We start from the raw sequence: 19,378 nt of genomic DNA on the forward strand, positions 1-19,378 counted from the left end.
ATAGTAGTGATGAAGGGGTGGGGGGTGGGAGGGTGATGGGCTACTGCTTTAAAGCCTCCATTTGTGAAATCACCAAACAACCTCTTCCCCCCAAAATTTGTATATTCATAAAAACCCAATGGGATTATTTATCCTTCAAACCTTCAAACTTATAATAATTTTATGACCTTCTTCTATAAAACTCTTACTTTGGAAAGGAAACTCTGGTTCTTGTTAGTGGCTGGTGTGTAGCTACAACATTTTCAAGACTTTTTAAATAAGATAAAACAGGCAAAGATGTGTTTAAAGGACCATTGGATTTTACAACATCTAAACTTATTAAAGGACAGTTTCCAAGATGCACATTGCTGTGTCTGCAGGGCTGTGGGTCCACTTTGAAGGCAATCTAAAACGGAAAGTGGGGTGGGTTATTTGGGTGCTATATAACAGTCCCCCTTTTTTATCACGGGCAATTGGGTTGTTTTTCTTAAGGTTACAACCTGACTGTCCAAGCTAAATATCACCAATAAAGCTCAGCCTTTGTGTCCTTTTCTCTGGCGCAAGCAGACGCATCCGGCATTTCCTACGGCGGAGGCAACTGGCAGACTGCAATGATCATAACCGAGGCCTTGTCTGTCCTTCCCTCCCCTCTCCTGGACATATACAAGCCTTAATCCTTTTCATCCATCCAGACTGCATCTTTACTTCCTGCTCTTTACACCGCACACAGCCTCTACAGAGTTAGTCTTAAATTACAGACATGGTGAAAACCTTGTATCTCTGAAAATTAAATCTAACCATATCCAGATACGCACATAACAGTGTTATGGTTTCATAACGAAAAAAAGACCGACAGAGATATAAGAGAATTCCGTCTACACACAACAATGAAACACATTATTGCACTTTTTGGAATAATAAATTTTGATGGAGTCTGCGCCAAATTATGAATAAATTCAATCAGTAATTAATAGCAATGATGCGACGAGTTTTACTGAGGTAATCAAGGCAGTTTCGTGTTGTGGGAGAAATAATATAGCCCAACAACATGAGACTACCTAAACCACTCAACAGTCCGCTCTCCTCTTCAGCAAAATCTGCTATAATGTGTTTTTAACGTTTCCTTCTTAAAAAATATTTGTAGTTTCTCGTACTAAGATGTGACATTTTGCCAATTTTAGAAAAACCTGCAAAGGCGCAAAAGACAATAATCAGACAGATTCTATTAGAAACCACACAGTCTAATATTGTTAACGACAATTCTCAAACGGTTTTGCAACATTTTGGACAATTTTAGTCCGGATGCGTGTTACTCAAACATAACAATTAATTATTTTGCCATTAAAAAGTTTTATATTTTTCTTTGGTTTTGCAGATAGGGCCTGCTTATTTATAATTTATAATACATTTAAAATAATAACAAGGGGGGGGGGGAATCACTGTTTTACATGTCAGTCTGATGGCACGTACAAAAAGCAGCGAAGTGTACACGGACATCTATTACAGGCCTAAACTATGAAAAGCATCTCCCTCTGCTACTCTAATAATATTTACTGTAGCTACAGAAAGCGGACCCAGTCCAAAACACAAGGGCATTAGCAACACGGACTGTGTAGACCTGTGCCAACTTTAAGATCTGAACAGCGCGCAGCTCCTATAGCCTGTCTCTCTGAATGAAATAAGAAGTCTGCAGTTGCAGGGATCGTTTTATTAATTTGACCAGCAAAAAATGTGCAAATATTCATGAAACCTCTTGGGCTCTTTAGCTGTCACATAAAGGCCTACGTGTAACTGGAACACAAGTATCCCAAGGGTTAGTCCAGCATGCAAATTCCAATGGTTCACTCAGGTTGAATACACAATATGTACAAGCCTGAAGCTCTGAAACATTGTGGTCACATTCTGAACATTTTTAAACACAATGGATCAACGTTACAAATGTAGCCATTTATAAATACATATCCACGACAAATTAAACAGACGTGAAAATAACATTTTCGAAAGAACAACAATCAATAAGTTAGCAGTAGGGTCCTATTTTCCATGGACATTCTCACAGTTGGGTGTAGGGGGTGTTGGAGGGTGGGGGGTGGGGTGGGGTGGGGGGCTCTGCACAGGCGCCCTTGCCATGGATGGAGGAGGGCGCCAAAGACGCAGACAGTCTCATGAGAAACTGAAGTTGCTGGAGAGCTCTCGGATCCTATTCTCCCGGCTCATTTTTTTCAGTTTCATCCTCCTGTTTTGGAACCAGATTTTGACTTGCCTGTCAGTGAGGTGCACACTGCGGCTGATCTCCAGACGACGCTCCCTAGTCAAGTACATGTTGAAGAGAAACTCCTTCTCCAGCTCCAGAGTCTGGTGCTTGGTGTAGGGGCAGCGCTTCTTTCGGCCACTCTTTGCTGTGAGCCAATTAGCCGTACTCTCCATTTTCCCATCTCCTACAAAGAGAATGAGACATGACACATTAGAAGTGTTGGGCAACAGGTGTGACGAATCAATTATACCTGGTGGGATCATATCATTTTAAAGAAAATTATAGACCAGTAAAGTTCAAAATCCAAAATAACTTAAACGCGTCTTTGTCCAGTTCAAACAGTATAAAGAGTGGTCTTAATTCATTAAATATAAAGCTACATGTTGGGTGGATGAATTCTAAGATTTGACTTGGCACCTATTACACAACCACATGTTGTATAAACCCGCATAATAACTGATTTCTGTGTTCTGTTTGATTTTACGCACAGCCAGAGAGCTCCGTGGATACCCCTGTACATGCAATTCAGCATTTTACCAGACACTGCTATTTGCTACCGTTAAACAGCCTTAACCACAGCAGCCTGTAGCCAACTGCAGCTTTATTATAAGACATAAAACACAGCCTGAACTGTCTGATGAAAATACAGCGAGGCCTGTGCCTTTGATGAGAGGACAGAGAGAAATCAGAGTCGTGTGCAGAACAGATTTGTAGCTGCTTTAAATTAAATGATAATCAAACGCTGATAAAATTGAAAAACAAATGAATAATTATCAAATACTGTAGCCTGTTAAATTAAATCAATGGGGGCTGTGTTAATAGAGTTGTAATAGAGCACAGCTATAGCAGCCTATACGGGATCTAAAAAAAAGCAGCTACTAAAACACAATAGCTCTGATTCTCGGCTCTGATTGGTTAAGTCAGGTTCAATTTCGCCTCATGCCCGATAAACCGGTAAATACCCGTTTAACACACACCTGTGAGTGGCTGACTGTTGACCCAAATATTAATCATGTGATAGAAAATCAGCGCTAACACTCATGCATTCCTTTGTGTTAGGAAATCATTGCATATTAGTAATGGACGCTTAAAAATCACATGCGCGTGCCCTTTCTGCCGCGTCTGCTATGTATATTTTTCTTTTTGCAATGTATGTCGACTCTTCACCTTTGACGGGCTTTTCTGGACACTCCGCACCGCACGTCTCAGCGGGCTCGGGGGAGGATGAGCTTTCCGAGGAGAGGCGGCTGTCCTCCTCTCTGGCCGGGGCGCAGGGCGCAGGGATGGGCGCCTCCTCGTGGCTCTCAGTCCGCTCGGGCTCCGCGGAGGCAGTCGGCGGCTGGGAGGGCTGGCTGTCCAAACGGGCAGGTCGCTGCAGAGTAAAGTGATTCATGTTTGGCTGGACATCATGGTAAAGCCTGGAGGACGTGTACGTCTGAGACAGGCGGAAGTAGCCGGGGACCGGTACGGTGCTGCCGGTAACCGGGCACGATGCGGTGGAGTAGGAAATGTCATCTACTGTCGCTCCTTTAGGACATTTGTCAGACTCATAAAGGCAATATGCGCTCTCCTCTTTTATACTCGGCGAGAAGGAACACTGAGCCATGTGCTGGCCGCTGGGCTGATCCACCCGGCAGGATCTCGACGTTTCCAGCCACGTTTCCATTCCTTGAACATACGGAGCAGAAGAAGGGATCACGCTTTGGGTGCTTGGCTCGTTGCGCTTACCGATCCCCGGAAAACAAGAGCCACCGGAGAGTCCATATGAATATTCCGACGCCGGTGGCAAATACACGCCGTTACTCTGGTAATACGAACCACTGTCGGTTCTCACGTTGATTAAAGAGTCCACGAAAAACGAATTTCCAGCTTGGTTGTTGGGGCATGTCATCGTTGTGGTATAATTTGACGGAGGATGAAGATAGCCCTTTCTGGCTGACATTTCTTGTGCAAAACATTGCTGAATAATTACTGATACTCACGCTTCTCACTGTAGCCTGCAGCCAATTAAAACACCAGGCGACTACAGACTCCTCCCAGTCCGAGCAGGCAGCTCCACTGTGTCATATATTTTGTTTTAGGCTAAGTAAAGAGAAAACTGTGGGGGGAAAGTGGTGCATCAGAGGGGTTTAAGGTAAAATCTTTAAATCTCCTCTGAATCTGGGACTGTGAGCCTCGATCAGCACCTATGAGCCCCGGAGCCAGCCTATGTAAATTCAACATCAACCCCTATTTGACAACTCAGTTGCTGAAAGCTGTCCCTAACAATTATGTACAATGCATAGCTTTATGGCCAGTTTTACAGCACTGTAAAAAATGAAGGGTTCTGGAGGTGCCTCTGAGAAGCTCGGGTGCATCAAAAGATCCAAAGGGTCGAGGGACTCTCAACCCCTCTTGTGCTGCTCTGATGATTATTATTAGGCTATTTCAGAAAAATCCACATGGACTGTCCAGTAGCCTGGCTGTGTACATAGTGTTTCATCTTGCCACATTGCTGGTCAGACCAGTTACAAAGTCACTTCCTTTAGATTCCCTTCCAGCTTATATTGTTGTGGTGTGAATATTGTAGGTGCTAATGCCACGACTGCGTCCAGTCACCTTTTACTGCAAAGGCTCTGTTGAGCGTTTATTTTAAAAGAGAGAGAGAGAGAAAAGGTGACACGCAGGCTCAGTGAAATAAGCGCCACAGCTGAACAATGCCCCGTGGCTACATTCTTCTTAATGATCGCCAAGTACTGACAAGGCTGCAAAAACCTGGTTCGTTACAGGATAGATTACATTACAACTTGTTAATCTTGCTATTATCTCCTCAGAGAACCACTGGGAATTAGTATTAGTGTCTCCACATACTTACTATCTATCTATTCACACACGTACACACACACACACACACACACTTACTCCAAGGCCTATACACACACACAGTTACCATTCTTTTAAACTCTATTTAATCTTAATCTCAAATCAACACCTCCTACTATCCATTATACGCACGAATAAAATAGTCAATGTGCATTTTTAAGGTTTTTAATTTAGTTTCTTTAAAACATGCTGTATTAGAGCGTTTCCCTCTTTATAGACGACGTCCTTTTTATTACATGTGGAGACAACAGGCCTACACGTCTGAGCTGGAGGCAATGGGGGAAATATATATATATATATATATATATATATATATATATATATATATATATATATATATATATATATATATATATATATATTAAAACTAGTAACCGTGATTCAGCCAGAAAATAGTACAAAAATAAAAAGATAAAATAAGCTTGCGTAGTATTTTCAAAGCTTAGGAAGTTTATACGTTCTATGATGTAATTTCGTTTTAATTTAAAATAAACAAGATCAATAATCTGAAATGGATGATTTTGTAATTCAAGATCGACGTGCAAGTGAATTAAAAAGTGGATTTCAGTTGGTTTTCATCATATAAATAAACAACCAGTGAACAAAAAAAAAAAACAAAAAAAAACGTTAGTCTGGAACTGCTGCAATATTTTGAACATTAACACACCAGGACTATGCTTCCTTAAAAGACCGTCAGTGGGGTGAGTTTATAGGCCGACATACTTAGGTCAGCCTATAATGTCTCCAAAGATGGGTTTACCCTGAAATACAACATCGGCTACCTCCATTTTCCTTTAAGTCTGGAGCCAATAAGTCTAGAAATCAGAGCTACAGTTTATGTACAGCCATTTTATATGGCGTCAAACGTGTCTGGCTGCAGTGAATGATAATATTCATTAACCCTGTTGGATTATCTCCTGTGATGTGTCAGTGTGCGCAGTGGGTGACCTGTTCTTATTTTATTATTCCAATAAAACGTTTCTTTTTTTATTCATAAAAGTATTTCTTAAAAAGAAATATTAGAAAAAATGAATTAAAAAATCCCAGACTGACTGTTCTGTGTCAAAATATCTCCGTTTGTCTATGCCTGCGCGCACGAGGAAGCACTCACAACGAAACGCACACAAAAGTGAACAAACTGTCTTTACGTGGGAGAAGTAAAAGTTTCTAATTTTCACGCTCACGACGTCCACATAACATCTACAAAACATAAATCCATTTTAGTGTGTATAAAATGAAGTATAATTTACCCTTTAAACTGTATAGAGATGATTAAAGTTAGTGAGCCACAACATGCTTGGAATATGGGCCCTTGTGATCTTATATCTTACTGTACATTAGTCACTCCAGGCCCATAACTTTTCCAGAAGTGCAACCTGAGAACCTGCAGTAGAAACAAACATCTTTTCTTGCACTATTTACTTGTAGCAGTTTTTTTTTTACAGTAATGCTTTCATTACATCATGACATCTGCACCCCAAAATGAAAAACAGCGTCCTCACTCCAGTGCCTCTCAGATGGAGATGTACTGGGATAAAGTAGAAAAAGAGACATACTTCCTTAAATCGCATTATGAACCCCGCCTGCGGTCATAAAAGGCATGTGATAATATTTCTGTGCCTACCTGCAACAATGAAAATCCTGAGGTGGTGACATATTTTAAAGCAGCTGAGGCCAAACTTCTTTTATATCTCAATTCACGGCAATGACATTGATCTGAGGAGCGCCACCCAGTGGGCGAAGACGAGCGGGCCCGCCTCCCCCTTCCACCCTCCACCTCCACCTCCACCAACCTATACACTGCAACGCGACACAAACGCAGAATATTCCTACCGCGGTAAGATGCTGAAACGAATGACGCCGGAAAGGTCCGTGAACACTGGCTTTCAATGCTCCCAGCCGTTGTTTTTCAGCCCCTTAGTCACAGTTAATAACCTTGGTCTCAGACGCTTTATTGCACTACACTCCAAATGCTCCAGACGAATCCGCGTTTTATGGCCAAGTTACTGGAGCAACTGGGAGGATGTGCAGCAATCAAAGCGGAATTCCTGGGAGCCTCACAGGATGCACGGTACAAGGAAGGCATCAGGGCCCTTATTAGCTTATGGCAGGCCATTTAAATTGTTTTCAGGGGCCTTGGGGTGGACATAAAGTCACCCCAACCAAAATTTTAACCATCTTTTTTTACGTAGGCCTGCTTCATTTTACCATCTCCTTTTTCATGTTAACATAAATCTCCATGACCTAAATTCACAGCCTGTTTATTTTGAATCAAAAGTGATGTAAGGCTCTCGGGATGAAACCACTCCAGATGATAAACAAATGATCATACAGCTAGTGATAATTGCACCAGTGATCTGGAGTTTGTCATCTCTTTATTCCAAAGCCACTGGGTCGAACACAAAGCTGACTGTTAGTGGATAAAAACGAATAGATGGTCTTTAGATCTCTCAACAGCTACTTTGATGAGAGCCTGATCTCACAAATAGATTCACATTCTTTGAAAAGAGGCGGCCTGATAAATCTATATACATTCAAACAAGTGTCAAGACTATTTCAGAAAGCCCTAACAGGCATGTTAGGTCAAAAATCAGCCAGAAATGAATGAAGCCTTTGTAATGGATATCAAATAATAACTGCAGCGGATCTTATTTCCAGCCATGAGGGAATAAAAAAGCATAAGACCTACATATCCTGCATCTGATACGATCCACGTGCTTGCGTATAAAACTAAATATGGGATTATGTTTCATTTTGGGGGTTTTGCCCTTTTATCAGCGGTTTGCCCTTTGGATGAAGTTTTGGAGATTGATCCAACTTTTACGGCCAAGAGTTCAACAAACCGCCTCTACTGGAGGGGGGTCAGGCACAGATGTTGCATATCAGACTTAAAATGCATGAAATCAATGAATTGGTATCAGATTCAACTTAACTCACTCTCTAACTATGCAACATCGAACAGTCACTTTTTGGAGGGGGCGAGTTTGATCACCGCCAATAATGTCAGGTGGAGGTCTTTTAGTAATTCCGTAACACAAAAAACTGCACGTTTTCCAGTTATAGGAGTTGTATTTGTACAATAAAGTTTAAAAGATTAAGAGAAAATAAGGAAACACGAACAGTAGTTTAATATCTGGATTTCCTGGCCACAAAAGTTGCGCGTGCGTGCGTAAATCAGTGAAAATAAGTTTCACTTGAAGGGTTAAAAAAAAAAAAAAGATTATTGAAAACACAGTACGGTACATGTGCTTGCATAATTCGGGGGAAATTGAGTTTCATTTTAAGGGGAAAAAAAGATTATTTTTTAAATGCAGTACGGTAATCTCCGTGTGTACTATTAAATATTTGAAAAGGGATTCAGACACATCTGGTTTTCCGCGTGAGCACGTAACTTTAAAATTTGGAAATAATACTAGGAATACTAGGCCTATAATAATAATAATAATAATAATAATAATAATAATAATAATAGAGCCAACTGTGTTTAATGACAAAATAGTGTATAAATAGTAGAATTCTTTATGAAGTCTGGTACATTAAAAAACTCGTCATGTTGTCCAGGTAATGATGCAGACGTGTAATCTAGATGAGAGTGTGCATGGCTGCGTGCCAGTGACAGTCTTTGTTCAGTTTTTTTTTTTTTTTTTTTTTTTTTTTATAGCAGGGGGTTTGTGGTGTAGTACTGTAAACGGTCTCTGTTCAGTTTCTTCTCCTTCATCCTCCTGTTCTGAAACCAGATTTTGACCTGGCGATCTGTGAGGTTGAGCATCCGCGAGAGCTGCAGACGCTTCTCCTTGTTGATGTAAACGCTGAAAAAGAACTCCCTCTCCAGTTCCCTGATCTGATACTTGGTGTACGGGCATCTCTTCTTGCGCGTCCTCTGGCCACCTGGAAACACACACAGACACAAAATAAAAGGGCAAAGGTCACCGTGATCTTAGACGCATTGCCAAACAATGTAGAATCATTAAATCTATTTTCTCGCTTTGAAGCAATGAGTGGTGGTCTGCGTGCAGCCCCTGGAGTTCAAGTGTCTCCTTCCTCTCCTCAGGCCTGCACACAGCACCGGGATTTGTAAACAAAGACTGGACTTGATAGTGGGACATGTTGGCCATGAAGGATTGCATGTCGGAAGTTGTGAAAACGCATTAAAATCTGGGGGGAAAAAAACATACTGACTGGCTTTTTTAAGAGTGAGGGCGAGGGCCTGAGCCAAACACACAGGGGTATCATGTATCTGGGACGCCTTTACTGTCCGCTTTTGATTTCACTGTGTGTAAAAAAGAGCTGTTGTTTTACTGTTAGTGAAGCAAGATCCTCCATGGGAAGCAGTTGTTGGATTAAATCCTCGCAAATCCAGCAAAACTGTAAATGTTTATCTTTGAATAAGGAGCAGGGTAAGTCTGGTCCAAATACCTCAGCAGCCCACTTCGGTCACCAGAGAATAAAACAAACCGTAAATCCAATAATATTAAACAGGTATATGATGACTAGAGATGACACAAATATAGAAGGCTGAAGGTGTATCTAAAATGTTTGGGTTGTTATTTTAGTGGCATATGAAAATATATTCAGCATCAAATGAAGTTTTACAGGCTAATTATGCAAGGATCCACAAAGTGGAGAAAAATGTGGAGATCTTGTTTGAAATCTTGGAAGACAAGCTTAACGCCAAAGTCTTCACGGCCAATTTCAATCCCAAGCACGTGATCTTGTCGTTTATAACATAGTTTTGTTATAGGGTAAATCTGCAGGCCCTCCATAAACCTTACGTGCTTATAAAACAGCATATAAAAAGCTTTAAGAGCAACGCGTTAGATTTTTCTCCTTCTTGCATTAAGCGGGGCTACTCACTGTTGCTTTTGCTCTGCTTCTCCTCGCTGTGGCCGGAGGACGACTTGGGGCTGCAGCTCTCCGCCGTGTCCGATCCCGGGTGAGCCGGAGCGGGGCTCGCTTTGGCCGCGTGTCTGTCCGCGTCCGCCGCTGCAGCCGCCGCTTGTGCTGTCGTTGCTGTTGTTGTGCTGTTCTCCGCGCTCCCGTAGGCGGTGTCGAAGAACTGGTCGAACGCCTGCGGCAGGACGCCGTTCCTGCCAACGCTGCCATAGAAGCCGGGCGTCGGGTTGGAGGAGCTGGAGCCGGAGTGGCCGGCGCCGGAGGAACCGCCTTTTACCAGGATTTCCCCACCTCTCGAGGTCGGGCTCGTCCAGCCGTCCCTGTGCACGATGTCCTCGGCGTAACAGTGCGATAGGCTCCCCCTGCTGTGGTGCCATTTACTGGAAGTATCAATGCCATAGTCTCTGAAAGCCACATCTCTCACGGACGGGACCTGTGGCAGGGCTGAGGACTGGTAGGAGTATGTCATGGGGCAAGAAGACTGGCTTTGGGTTAAATAATGAGGGAGACCCGAGAAGTCAGCTCCGGAGACGTAGTAAGTGCAGCTCGGTAAATACATATTAGAGCCTGAGATCCTCTCATCAAAATCCATATTCTGCCGTTGGGGGAAAAAAACCCGTCCTATAATAATCCTCGCATAGTTCCTCCGCGGCGCTGCGCTCCAGTCACTTTGAGGCAGACTGGTGGAGCAGAAATCCTTAGACGTACAAGCTGACGTGGGGATCCATCTCTATCCATTCCTGAGGGCCAAAGCCATGTGACCACTGGCACAAAATGACAGATAGCCTACGCCTCAACGTGTAGGGCTATATGAGTCAATGAGTTTATAAAGAAGACCTTTGGCTGTATGGGGAAGGAAAAATACTGAGGAGAATTTCGCATCGACTCAATTTAGGCAGTTTTTTTTTTTTTTTTTTTTTTTTGAAGGAGCTAAATATCTTAAACACGGGTTCTTCTTTTGCCATGGACTGGTAGTGCTACTTATAGCTGTCTGTAGACTATTGCCGTTAAATGACTACATTACAAGGTAGAAAAAAACCCTTGAGAATTATATCCGATTTCACGCCAAGCTGCTTAACCTGCCATTTTTTTAAGCTTAAAGTTCGTTTGTAAACCTAACCCTCACCTTAACCCTAACCTTAACCTCTGCGCAGACGTCTGAACGCTTTTAAAGATGAAGATCACATTTTCGACCATGAAGGCGACAAACTTCACTATACGCACGCGAGGCTCAATCCTTGTTGCACAAATGGCAACATTTAGGCTGCAGCAGGGGATTTGTTTTGTCTGACATGACATGACGAGGAAATCTGGGCCTGTACGGCACACGCGCCAATTATTTATGAAAGCTATTTTTATTGGGAAATCTTCTATTTTTAATCTTTTTTTATCACCGAGCTCATGGCGTGCATGGATTCGTGGTCTCTCTATGAGAATCTAATACAGCTCCTCTGACTATATATAGGCTAATCTAGTCGACAAGTGGCGGAGCAATGTGAGTCATGCTGCACTTTTTGCCAGGCATCAGTCCAGTTTGGCACCGGTGGGCGCAAAAAGACAATAGCCTGTAAAGGCAGGCTTGGTTATATCTCTCAGGGTTGCTATGTATTTGTTTGGAGCAACAATTTCATGATTATTAAAGCATGTCCAGCTCGACTGTGCTGCAAAGAGCCCTGTCCCCAGAATTACGTTCAAATGCAAGCTGTTTTTGTGCGTTTGCGTGCGTAAAAGTTGATAAGCGTCTATTTAAAATATGTCCATATATATATGTATTTGCCACGTCATAACCGTGCGCATTGTTTTCAGCATCCAGGATTCACGTTGAGCAAAAATGCAGAGATAAAAACTAGATGAAGGCCAGAGGCTGCTTGAATGAAGTTCACGCGAGGGTATAACCAGCTGATATACACTTAGTCACCGCAAAACGCGGGTTTAACATTTAATATAAACATACAGATGTTGTTTATAGGCTATGAATAATAAAAGGTATTTGCAGAGAGGTGAGGTGGAGGGGCTCCAGTCTTTACATCGCCTGTTCTCTCTTTGCAACGCCCAATATAAACCGTTGGACACGGGCTATTTCCCACGCTCCAATCCATTTTCATTTGTCATCACTGTTGAGTAAGTGGGCACACGTGTCACATATCACTGATCCTGTTATGCGGCCAATTTTAGAATTTAGTCCAAATTCACTTTTTCATACATCAAAGACTGTGAGTTTGTCATGTGCAGGGGAAGCATTAGGCAGACTGTGTAATATTTCACTTCGCCCAGGTGGTTTGCTGTTTGACTTTTCAACTGACTGAGTTTCATTCCGCGGTGTGTGCTGTTATTACTGCGTGAGATTGTTATTCATCCGGTGATTAAAATTGTCTTACATAAAAAAAGAATTGACAGTTCCGCATATCTTCTTTTTAAATTCTTTGGTGAATTTTTCAGCTGCTAAATAGGCAGCGTCAGCATTTAGGCCGAGGCTGCAGGAGTGGCCAAGTTTGTCACATTAAACCTCCTGCTCCTTCTGCGTCTGACATTACGGTTTTCAAAATAAGATTTAAAATAATTCAAACTGGGGTTGTAGGGTTAAATATGAGCCAGTGAATGTGTATTCATCCACCAGTCTTAACAGAGACTGTTTTTAGTGGTAAGGAGTAACTATTGGACTGTATGTAAACAAAAAACCTGCTAAACCATGACCTCAAGCCGGTTATCTAAAGCCTATAAACAAATACGCAAAAAATATATTTCCATAGAATCAAAATCTCTCTTTACCGTAGATGCATTTTTAGTCGATGGGAAATTATCAACTTTTTCCAAACAACAAAAAGTAAGCTTAAAAGATTGGTTAATACTGTCATTAAAAAAGTTAATCAAACATAATATACCAAACGATTTTCTTGGTGTAATTTTCCCCGCTTGTTTTGACAGTCACATGAAAGTCAAGGCTGGTCGTTTGTGAGTCGCCTTGAAAGGTTCAGATGCAATAAAGTTGGAAAGTGGAGACAAAAAACCTCTGCAGCACAAGATTTCTGAAAAATAGACGTATGATGTTTCTTAAATGTAGCACAGTCTATAAATACATTTAGAAAACAGCAGAAACTGGCAGCTGATGATATATATATATATGTATATATATATATATGAGCAGCTTTTTTTGATTTCTGTCGACACTGTCGCAGGAATGTGGTTTAGTTTAACTGCCTGAAAATCTGTGTGCGCCTCCTGCTTCTCCTGGTTCCTGCAGTCCATTTCACAAGCAGCCATTTTCTAATATTTAGCTAAAATATGCCGGTTAAGATTCGCAGTTTAAGGGCCTAATCTGTAACATTTGTGCTAAATAATTGACACGTATATAATTGAACAGTTGATGAAAAACAGCATTCTGTGAGTATCTCAATCTATCGGACGTGAGCCTAATTTGATTCAGTTTTTAAGTATTACTGATGTAAAGAAAAATACTAAAAGAGCGATTAATCTAAATTTACTTTGTCTTTGAATTAAAGGAGGTGTAAATCAGTGAGACAGTGACAGCAGGTTTTGAAGGAGACTACATTTGAATCGGGGACTGCGCCTTCAAAGAGAAGGAAACCAAATAACAAAATATTTTTAAATCTCTTCACTTGAATGATATTCATTATTATCTGGAGGCGTTAATAAACTAATGGAGACTGATTTCATACTTAAAGTAAAGATTTTTCACTGGGATGTCAGTGTATTAACTGCAGGGAGTTTGTGTTTAAAGCTTAGCATGAAAAAAACACCGTGAGGAAAACATGTATTTAAATATGATAGAAAAACAAGATGGTTTGGAAGAGCAATGTTTTTCAAGCTGCAGCAAACATTAACCTTGGTTTGCTTTAATGATAATGGACTGTTAGTGCGCTAGTTTTTCATGTAAGCATCTACAGGGACGTCACAGACTGTATGGTGCCTTAAGTAACACACTGAAGCACTACACAGAGGTGAATATTATTTAAAGTGAACTGCAGTGAAATGTGATAGAAAACCATATTTGGAAAACGCTGATAAAGGAAAATAATTCAGCTGAGCCTACAATATATGAGGAGAAACAAAAGCTTGAATGTTTGATGCCATCAAGGTAGGTGTGTGTGTGTGTGTGTGTGTGTGTGTGTGTTTCGGTGGGTGGGTGGAGAGTTGGAGGGAGGAGGCCTCTCCGGATGCAGGGTACTGTTTGGGGGGCTGTTTACAGCTGAAGCTGCTGTAAAACACAACAACTTAAAAAACCTTAAACTTTGAGTGTAATCCTTCCCGATAACATGACTCCATTATGTATTTGTCTGTAGATGGGGATTGGGATTTGTGCCCAGGCCATCGTGTCTTCAAATGACTTTGATTTTGAAATAAAGATTTTCGTTCTTGTCTGAAGTTCATTGCACAACGTTCAACGCCACCTCCCCAACGCACACACACAAAACATAAAGGAGTGAAAAAGGTCAGTATTAAGCACTGCAGAATTCATTTATATCCATTAGTTTTTAGTTGAAGTGTCTCTTTAAGTGAAGTAACTTTTAATTGTTTTCAGACTTCTGTCTATTTCTTTGTTATTATGTGAATTTTATTGGCTCCAGTTTCCTGTTTGGCAATTGGGGATGTTTTAATTCAACGTCTGAGTAAATTTTCAGTATGGTTATTGATGTTTTTAGATATGGATTTTGATAGATGTTATTATCATTATCGTTATGTGACTGATTCATACGGTGGCACGCTTCGGGCCTGCAGCATACGGGACATTTTGGATGTGAGATGCATTAACATGTTCAACTGTTAGGGGGAGCAATGACACAGAACAACAGAGGGGGACACCACACATCTGCACAGAGGAAGGTATCTGACACCATCTCAACAAGGCAGAATAATGTTTACACCGACAACACTCCCAAAAAGCTAATCAGTAAAAACAATCCAAACACTTAAGAAACGATTTAAAGTTTCCTCAAATTATAAACCTGAGTTAAAAGGCCAATTTATCCGACCTATCAGCAGCCAGGCCTCTCTAAGTGCTCTTGGGCAAGGATAAACTTGCTTGCGATTGTTAGTTAAATCGCCTTGCTTGTACATGTAAGACTGAGAGGGTGACACTCACCAGAGGGAGCTGCCTCGTTACTGGAACAAATGCTCTTTATTTATGGTTCAAACTAACCCTTCAAATCCAACCGGACAGGACAAACTGAACTGGCAACTCGGTTGGTTTGGCACGAGGAGCTGGACAGTGCAGAGGTCAGTGCTATGGCCTGGTTCTCGTGTTGAACTTTTTACAGAAATCAACGATTATGTGAATGAAGCCTGTGGTCTACACACTGACACTGTAGTGGATTAGTTGATCTTAATGCACGTGATAGAATAATGGAATCATTTTAGCACCATAATCTGATTCTGATACAGTTGTTTGATACAGGCCGAGTATCAATACTGCAAATTCAAGAAATTATTTGTGAGTAATAGTCCAGGCCAGTCTAAGCTGAATCTTTTCACGCCTAAACTTTGTATTTGCACCCAGCTTTGTGAGCAGATTTTCTTTGTCAGGTTTAAGATTTTGCTCCAAACTGAAATGGACATTATCACCATTTATTCTTGAAGACGAAATGGAGAAACATATCGCTTCATGAAGGACAAGTCATACAAGGACTTGATGAATTGACACAAAGAAAACAGAATGCATCTTTTATATTTTGATTTCTGACTTAGAGTATTAATCAATAAATACGCGCATTTATTGTTATTGTAACGTTTTTTTTTTCAATTTTGGACGAGCGTTTTAGAAACGAAATTTTACATTTAAACTAAAGATGCAAGATGCAAGATTATTGTTTGTGCGTACAGTCTGAGTAAAGTAGTCACACGTTGCTTTGGCATTTCACATGTAGCCTATTTTAAGGAATGAGGCGCTGATGAAACATGAATGCAAAGTGAACGATTCGATACATTATTTTCCTGTTTTAACAAATAAATCAGAATAATTAGCTAAAATATCTGTAACCAAAATATATCACTCAATGTGAATACATTTCAGGTAACAACAACAACAACAATAATAATAATAAAATCGTCATAATCGCTTCTCGGTTGTACCAAGAATTCAAAAAATCATCACCTACGAGATATGTCAAATCTGTGATTATTCTAATATCCCTATATTTTTTTCTGTAATTCTACAATATTTCTATAAAATCATTAAGAGAGAAATTATTATTATTACTGCAGAAATAAGATTTTGAGTTCTTATTTTAATTGTCAAAGTTGATATGATACATTCTATTAGTAATAGATAAGGTTATAAATTATGAAGTAACAGGTAACTCTCTCTCTCTCTCTTTCATACACACACACACGAGCACGCACACGTGCACACAATGCCTCTGTGAGCGTAGAGACGGACATAAAGACGCACTAACTCCAGTTCATGGGGAGAATCTGTGCTGACAGAGCTTCGCCACTAGATGGCGACATGAATTTTTTTCCTGTCTGAGCCTCTGAGCTCAACGCAGGCTCCTCTCCTGCAGGCCTGTTGGCCTGTAGCTGTACAGCATCATCTGTTCAGGGAATACACTACAACCGTTTGTCAATTATATTATTTTAGCATCAGATGGACTGATAAAACCTTCTCTGAATCGACCAAGAGCCCGTGTTCAATTTGGACCGAAAAAAAGATGAATGAAAATGACAAGATCAACAACGCGTCTCTCAAACATTTATTGTGAAAAACTTTGGCTATTGCAGTCAAAAAAGGGAGGATAGATAGTTGCAGTCAGATAGTATTTACATGTTTAAATATGCCCACGTTTTTCCTGCTAAATCTCTTGACTGACAAGCAGAAATTGCATAGGTCAGCCTATTAACAGGCAAGTTATTCTGAGCAAAGACCCTGTGTTTAGAGAAAAAAAAGACGTGATATGAGTCTGGGCAAACTACTGAAATGCTCAGACTGTCTCATGTCTAATAACCAGTTTAATCAGATACTGACTGATTAACAGATAAACTGAGAAAAGGAAATGAAGTGACTGTGTTTCTAAAGGCAGAGATGTAGTGTAAAATCCTGTTTCTTTTTACAGTTTTACAAAAGAAATTAATTATACACCAAACAGGTGTGTAGGAGAGATGTTTTTTCTCTTTGGTGCGAATGAATACTGAAAACTTAATTTTTCAGATTCATTTTCATTTATTTAATTATTAGCATATTTGTCTAATTTTGCCCGTTATGATCAGAGACTGAAGTTGAGTTGGTGCTTTTGTTTATCGCTGCATCACTGACTGAAGAGGAGAAAGCTGTAACTGATCCTGAGGGCGTCAGCTTTAATTTCTGTACTGATTAACAGGAATAAAAGCGCAGGATTTCTCGTAATGTCCTCAGGCCTTTCGAAGCAGAATGTCACCGTTTTTTTTTTTTTTGTTTTTTTTTTGTTTGTTTTTTTTTTTTTTGTTTGTTTTTTTGGTGAATATTTTAAAAGGAGATCATCCATCCTTCGCAGAATCGCCTCTGTCCGAACGTGCTGCAAAACCATTTCCGATCTTCTGCCAACAGGCCGCATCGACTGGTTCCAATTAAAATGTGAGGAAGGAAATGTGTAGGTCAAAACAGAGCCGCTCTGGCGACAAAGAAACAGTTCATAACGTAATAAATTATAGCACAGTTTTCTGCTTCTTTCTTTCTTTCTTCATTTCTTTCTTGGGGATGAAAGCGCTTCCATGTCCGCCTTTCACCTCCTGTCTCACTTATCTCCAGAGCTAACTGGAACCCTTGAATTTATTAACGACTTTCTTCTCCTTTACGCGCCTGTTCTGAAACCAGATTGTCACTTGTCTCTCTGTCAGGTTAGTCTGCGCGGATATCCTTCTCCTTTTGTCCTTGGTGATGAATTTATTGGTGGCGTACTCCCTTTCCAGTTCTTTGAGCTGCACCTTGGTGTATGGCACACGCTTCTTCCTCCCACGGCGGATAGAGCTGTCTCCACCAGTTATAGTGTCTGTGGCGGGGAAGGAAATGCAATGTCACATTTAAATCTACTACACTGCAAAAAACATTTATTTTCAGTATTTAATTTTTGTTCTTTTAGGCGCATTGTGCACTCAAAATACATTTTTACATAAGACGTAACATAATTTTGCAACTTTAACTGCACATTCCCATTAACACTGCATATGTCTGTGTTAATAAAACAATTAAAAATTACCTTGTAACGAGGATTTCCACAGAGGGTTTGACTGTGGCTGCTCCTTGGTGCAGTAAACTTGACCACTCCAACCATTGGTGATGGCCCATGGCTGATAGGGCTCCATGGGCAGCAAGGGCTCGTGTCTTGGCTCAGATGGAGCACTGAGCGCAGGTACGACGGGGACATCTAAGTAGCTGGGTTGGTAGGGACCCGAGGAATAGCCCTGATAAAAAGCAAATTCTTTCGCCCTGGTCGAGAACTCCTCACCAGAGACCGACGAGTCCATGTATTTATCGCCATAGCCAGAGGGCTGCGCGCAAGCCTTGACGCTGCCGTGTGACATCCTACATGGGTAATAACTGCTGCCAAAATATCCATAGGGCAAAGACGCGTTGGGCGAGCTCTGAGTGGCAGAACAGGGGCTACATTGTTTGCCAGGCTCCCCCATGCCAGAGACTGGCACCTCACTCGCGGCATAGGTGGTGCTGGGAGCCAGCGAGGTTGGATGCGCTAACAAATTCCTGCACTGGTTTGCGGCGAAATTACCTCCAGTAAATCCTTCCATGTTCTTGCTTCTTTCATCCAAGCCGTTGTCGTAGAGAAACATCACCGGGTCAATCCAGTGCGAGTGGAGGAGCAATGAAGCGGTCATAGCATGCCCTACATCGAGACGACCAACTCTTTTTCAAAATCCCCTCGACTGAGCAGAGACAGGGACTCAGGCAGAGTAACGATACCAACACGCCTGAGTACATAAAGATCGCGAGGTTATTGGCCGGGGCCAAGCACGTGATATGCAAAAGAGATGATAAACGTCTAGACATCAGATAATGCAGATCAAGCTGTATGTTACTGAAGATGTACTGTACATCAGCATATCACTGTTTTTACGCCAAGAAGCCCTATAGGCGTTTTTCTCCAATCTAAAGAGACATCTGAGTGTTGATCAGAGTGAAGCTGTGATGCGAATACAATCTTGTTACACAGTGTAACCAGAACAGGCTTATAAGACGAATTGTGTAATACAGGGCGTGAGAAAAAATGTAAGTGAGATCATATTTTTTCGGTAGAATTTATGCGTAATTACGCGTGCCATAATACTTACAGACACGTTTAATTTAAAGGTAAATCAAACAAAGATTCGGGATATTTGACTTTAAAATGATTTTGGTTACATTTATCTAAAGATTGAAAGCAGATAAAAAGGTGCAATCAAAACTGT

General features: G+C 41.1%; 3 protein-coding genes across 3 annotated transcripts; all 3 read right to left on the reverse strand.

Moving 5' to 3' along the window:
* Positions 1 to 1,667: 1,667 nt before the first annotated feature.
* hoxa10b (homeobox A10b) lies at positions 1,668 to 5,397 on the reverse strand. Its single transcript, XM_018688598.2, has 2 exons — positions 3,401 to 5,397; positions 1,668 to 2,417 (listed from the first exon to the last, which is right to left on the reverse strand). The coding sequence occupies exons 1-2, from the start codon at positions 4,173 to 4,175 to the stop codon at positions 2,143 to 2,145; spliced, it is 1,050 nt and encodes a 349-aa protein (XP_018544114.1). The 5' UTR covers positions 4,176 to 5,397; the 3' UTR covers positions 1,668 to 2,142.
* A 3,164-nt stretch (positions 5,398 to 8,561) lies between these two features.
* Positions 8,562 to 10,841, reverse strand: hoxa11b (homeobox A11b). The gene is made up of 2 exons (XM_018688590.2): positions 9,950 to 10,841; positions 8,562 to 8,983 (listed from the first exon to the last, which is right to left on the reverse strand). Exons 1-2 carry the CDS (start codon positions 10,578 to 10,580, stop codon positions 8,751 to 8,753), a joined length of 864 nt encoding a protein of 287 aa, XP_018544106.1. The 5' UTR covers positions 10,581 to 10,841; the 3' UTR covers positions 8,562 to 8,750.
* Positions 10,842 to 16,589: 5,748 nt separating this feature from the next.
* hoxa13b (homeobox A13b) lies at positions 16,590 to 19,149 on the reverse strand. Its single transcript, XM_018688576.2, has 2 exons — positions 18,175 to 19,149; positions 16,590 to 17,967 (listed from the first exon to the last, which is right to left on the reverse strand). The coding sequence occupies exons 1-2, from the start codon at positions 18,806 to 18,808 to the stop codon at positions 17,729 to 17,731; spliced, it is 873 nt and encodes a 290-aa protein (XP_018544092.1). The 5' UTR covers positions 18,809 to 19,149; the 3' UTR covers positions 16,590 to 17,728.
* Positions 19,150 to 19,378: the final 229 nt, after the last annotated feature.

The sequence above is a fragment of the Lates calcarifer genome, linkage group LG15 (genome assembly GCF_001640805.2).
Source record: "Lates calcarifer isolate ASB-BC8 linkage group LG15, TLL_Latcal_v3, whole genome shotgun sequence".
NCBI classification, from domain to species: Eukaryota; Metazoa; Chordata; class Actinopteri; family Centropomidae; genus Lates; species Lates calcarifer.

What these genes read in the sequence shown, in the direction of transcription:
- hoxa13b (XM_018688576.2), bottom strand. Translation starts at nt 18,808, where the DNA reads ATGACCGCTTCATTGCTCCTCCACTCGCACTGGATTGACCCGGTGATG. An exon ending in GTGGAAATCCTCGTTACAAG is followed by an intron (nt 17,968 to 18,174) that starts GTAATTTTTAAT and finishes TCCCCGCCACAG; the next exon opens with ACACTATAACTGGTGGAGAC.
- hoxa11b (XM_018688590.2), bottom strand. Translation starts at nt 10,580, where the DNA reads ATGGATTTTGATGAGAGGATCTCAGGCTCTAATATGTATTTACCGAGC. An exon ending in GAAGCAGAGCAAAAGCAACA is followed by an intron (nt 8,984 to 9,949) that starts GTGAGTAGCCCC and finishes GTGTGTTTCCAG; the next exon opens with GTGGCCAGAGGACGCGCAAG.
- hoxa10b (XM_018688598.2), bottom strand. Translation starts at nt 4,175, where the DNA reads ATGTCAGCCAGAAAGGGCTATCTTCATCCTCCGTCAAATTATACCACA. An exon ending in TCCAGAAAAGCCCGTCAAAG is followed by an intron (nt 2,418 to 3,400) that starts GTGAAGAGTCGA and finishes TTCTCTTTGTAG; the next exon opens with GAGATGGGAAAATGGAGAGT.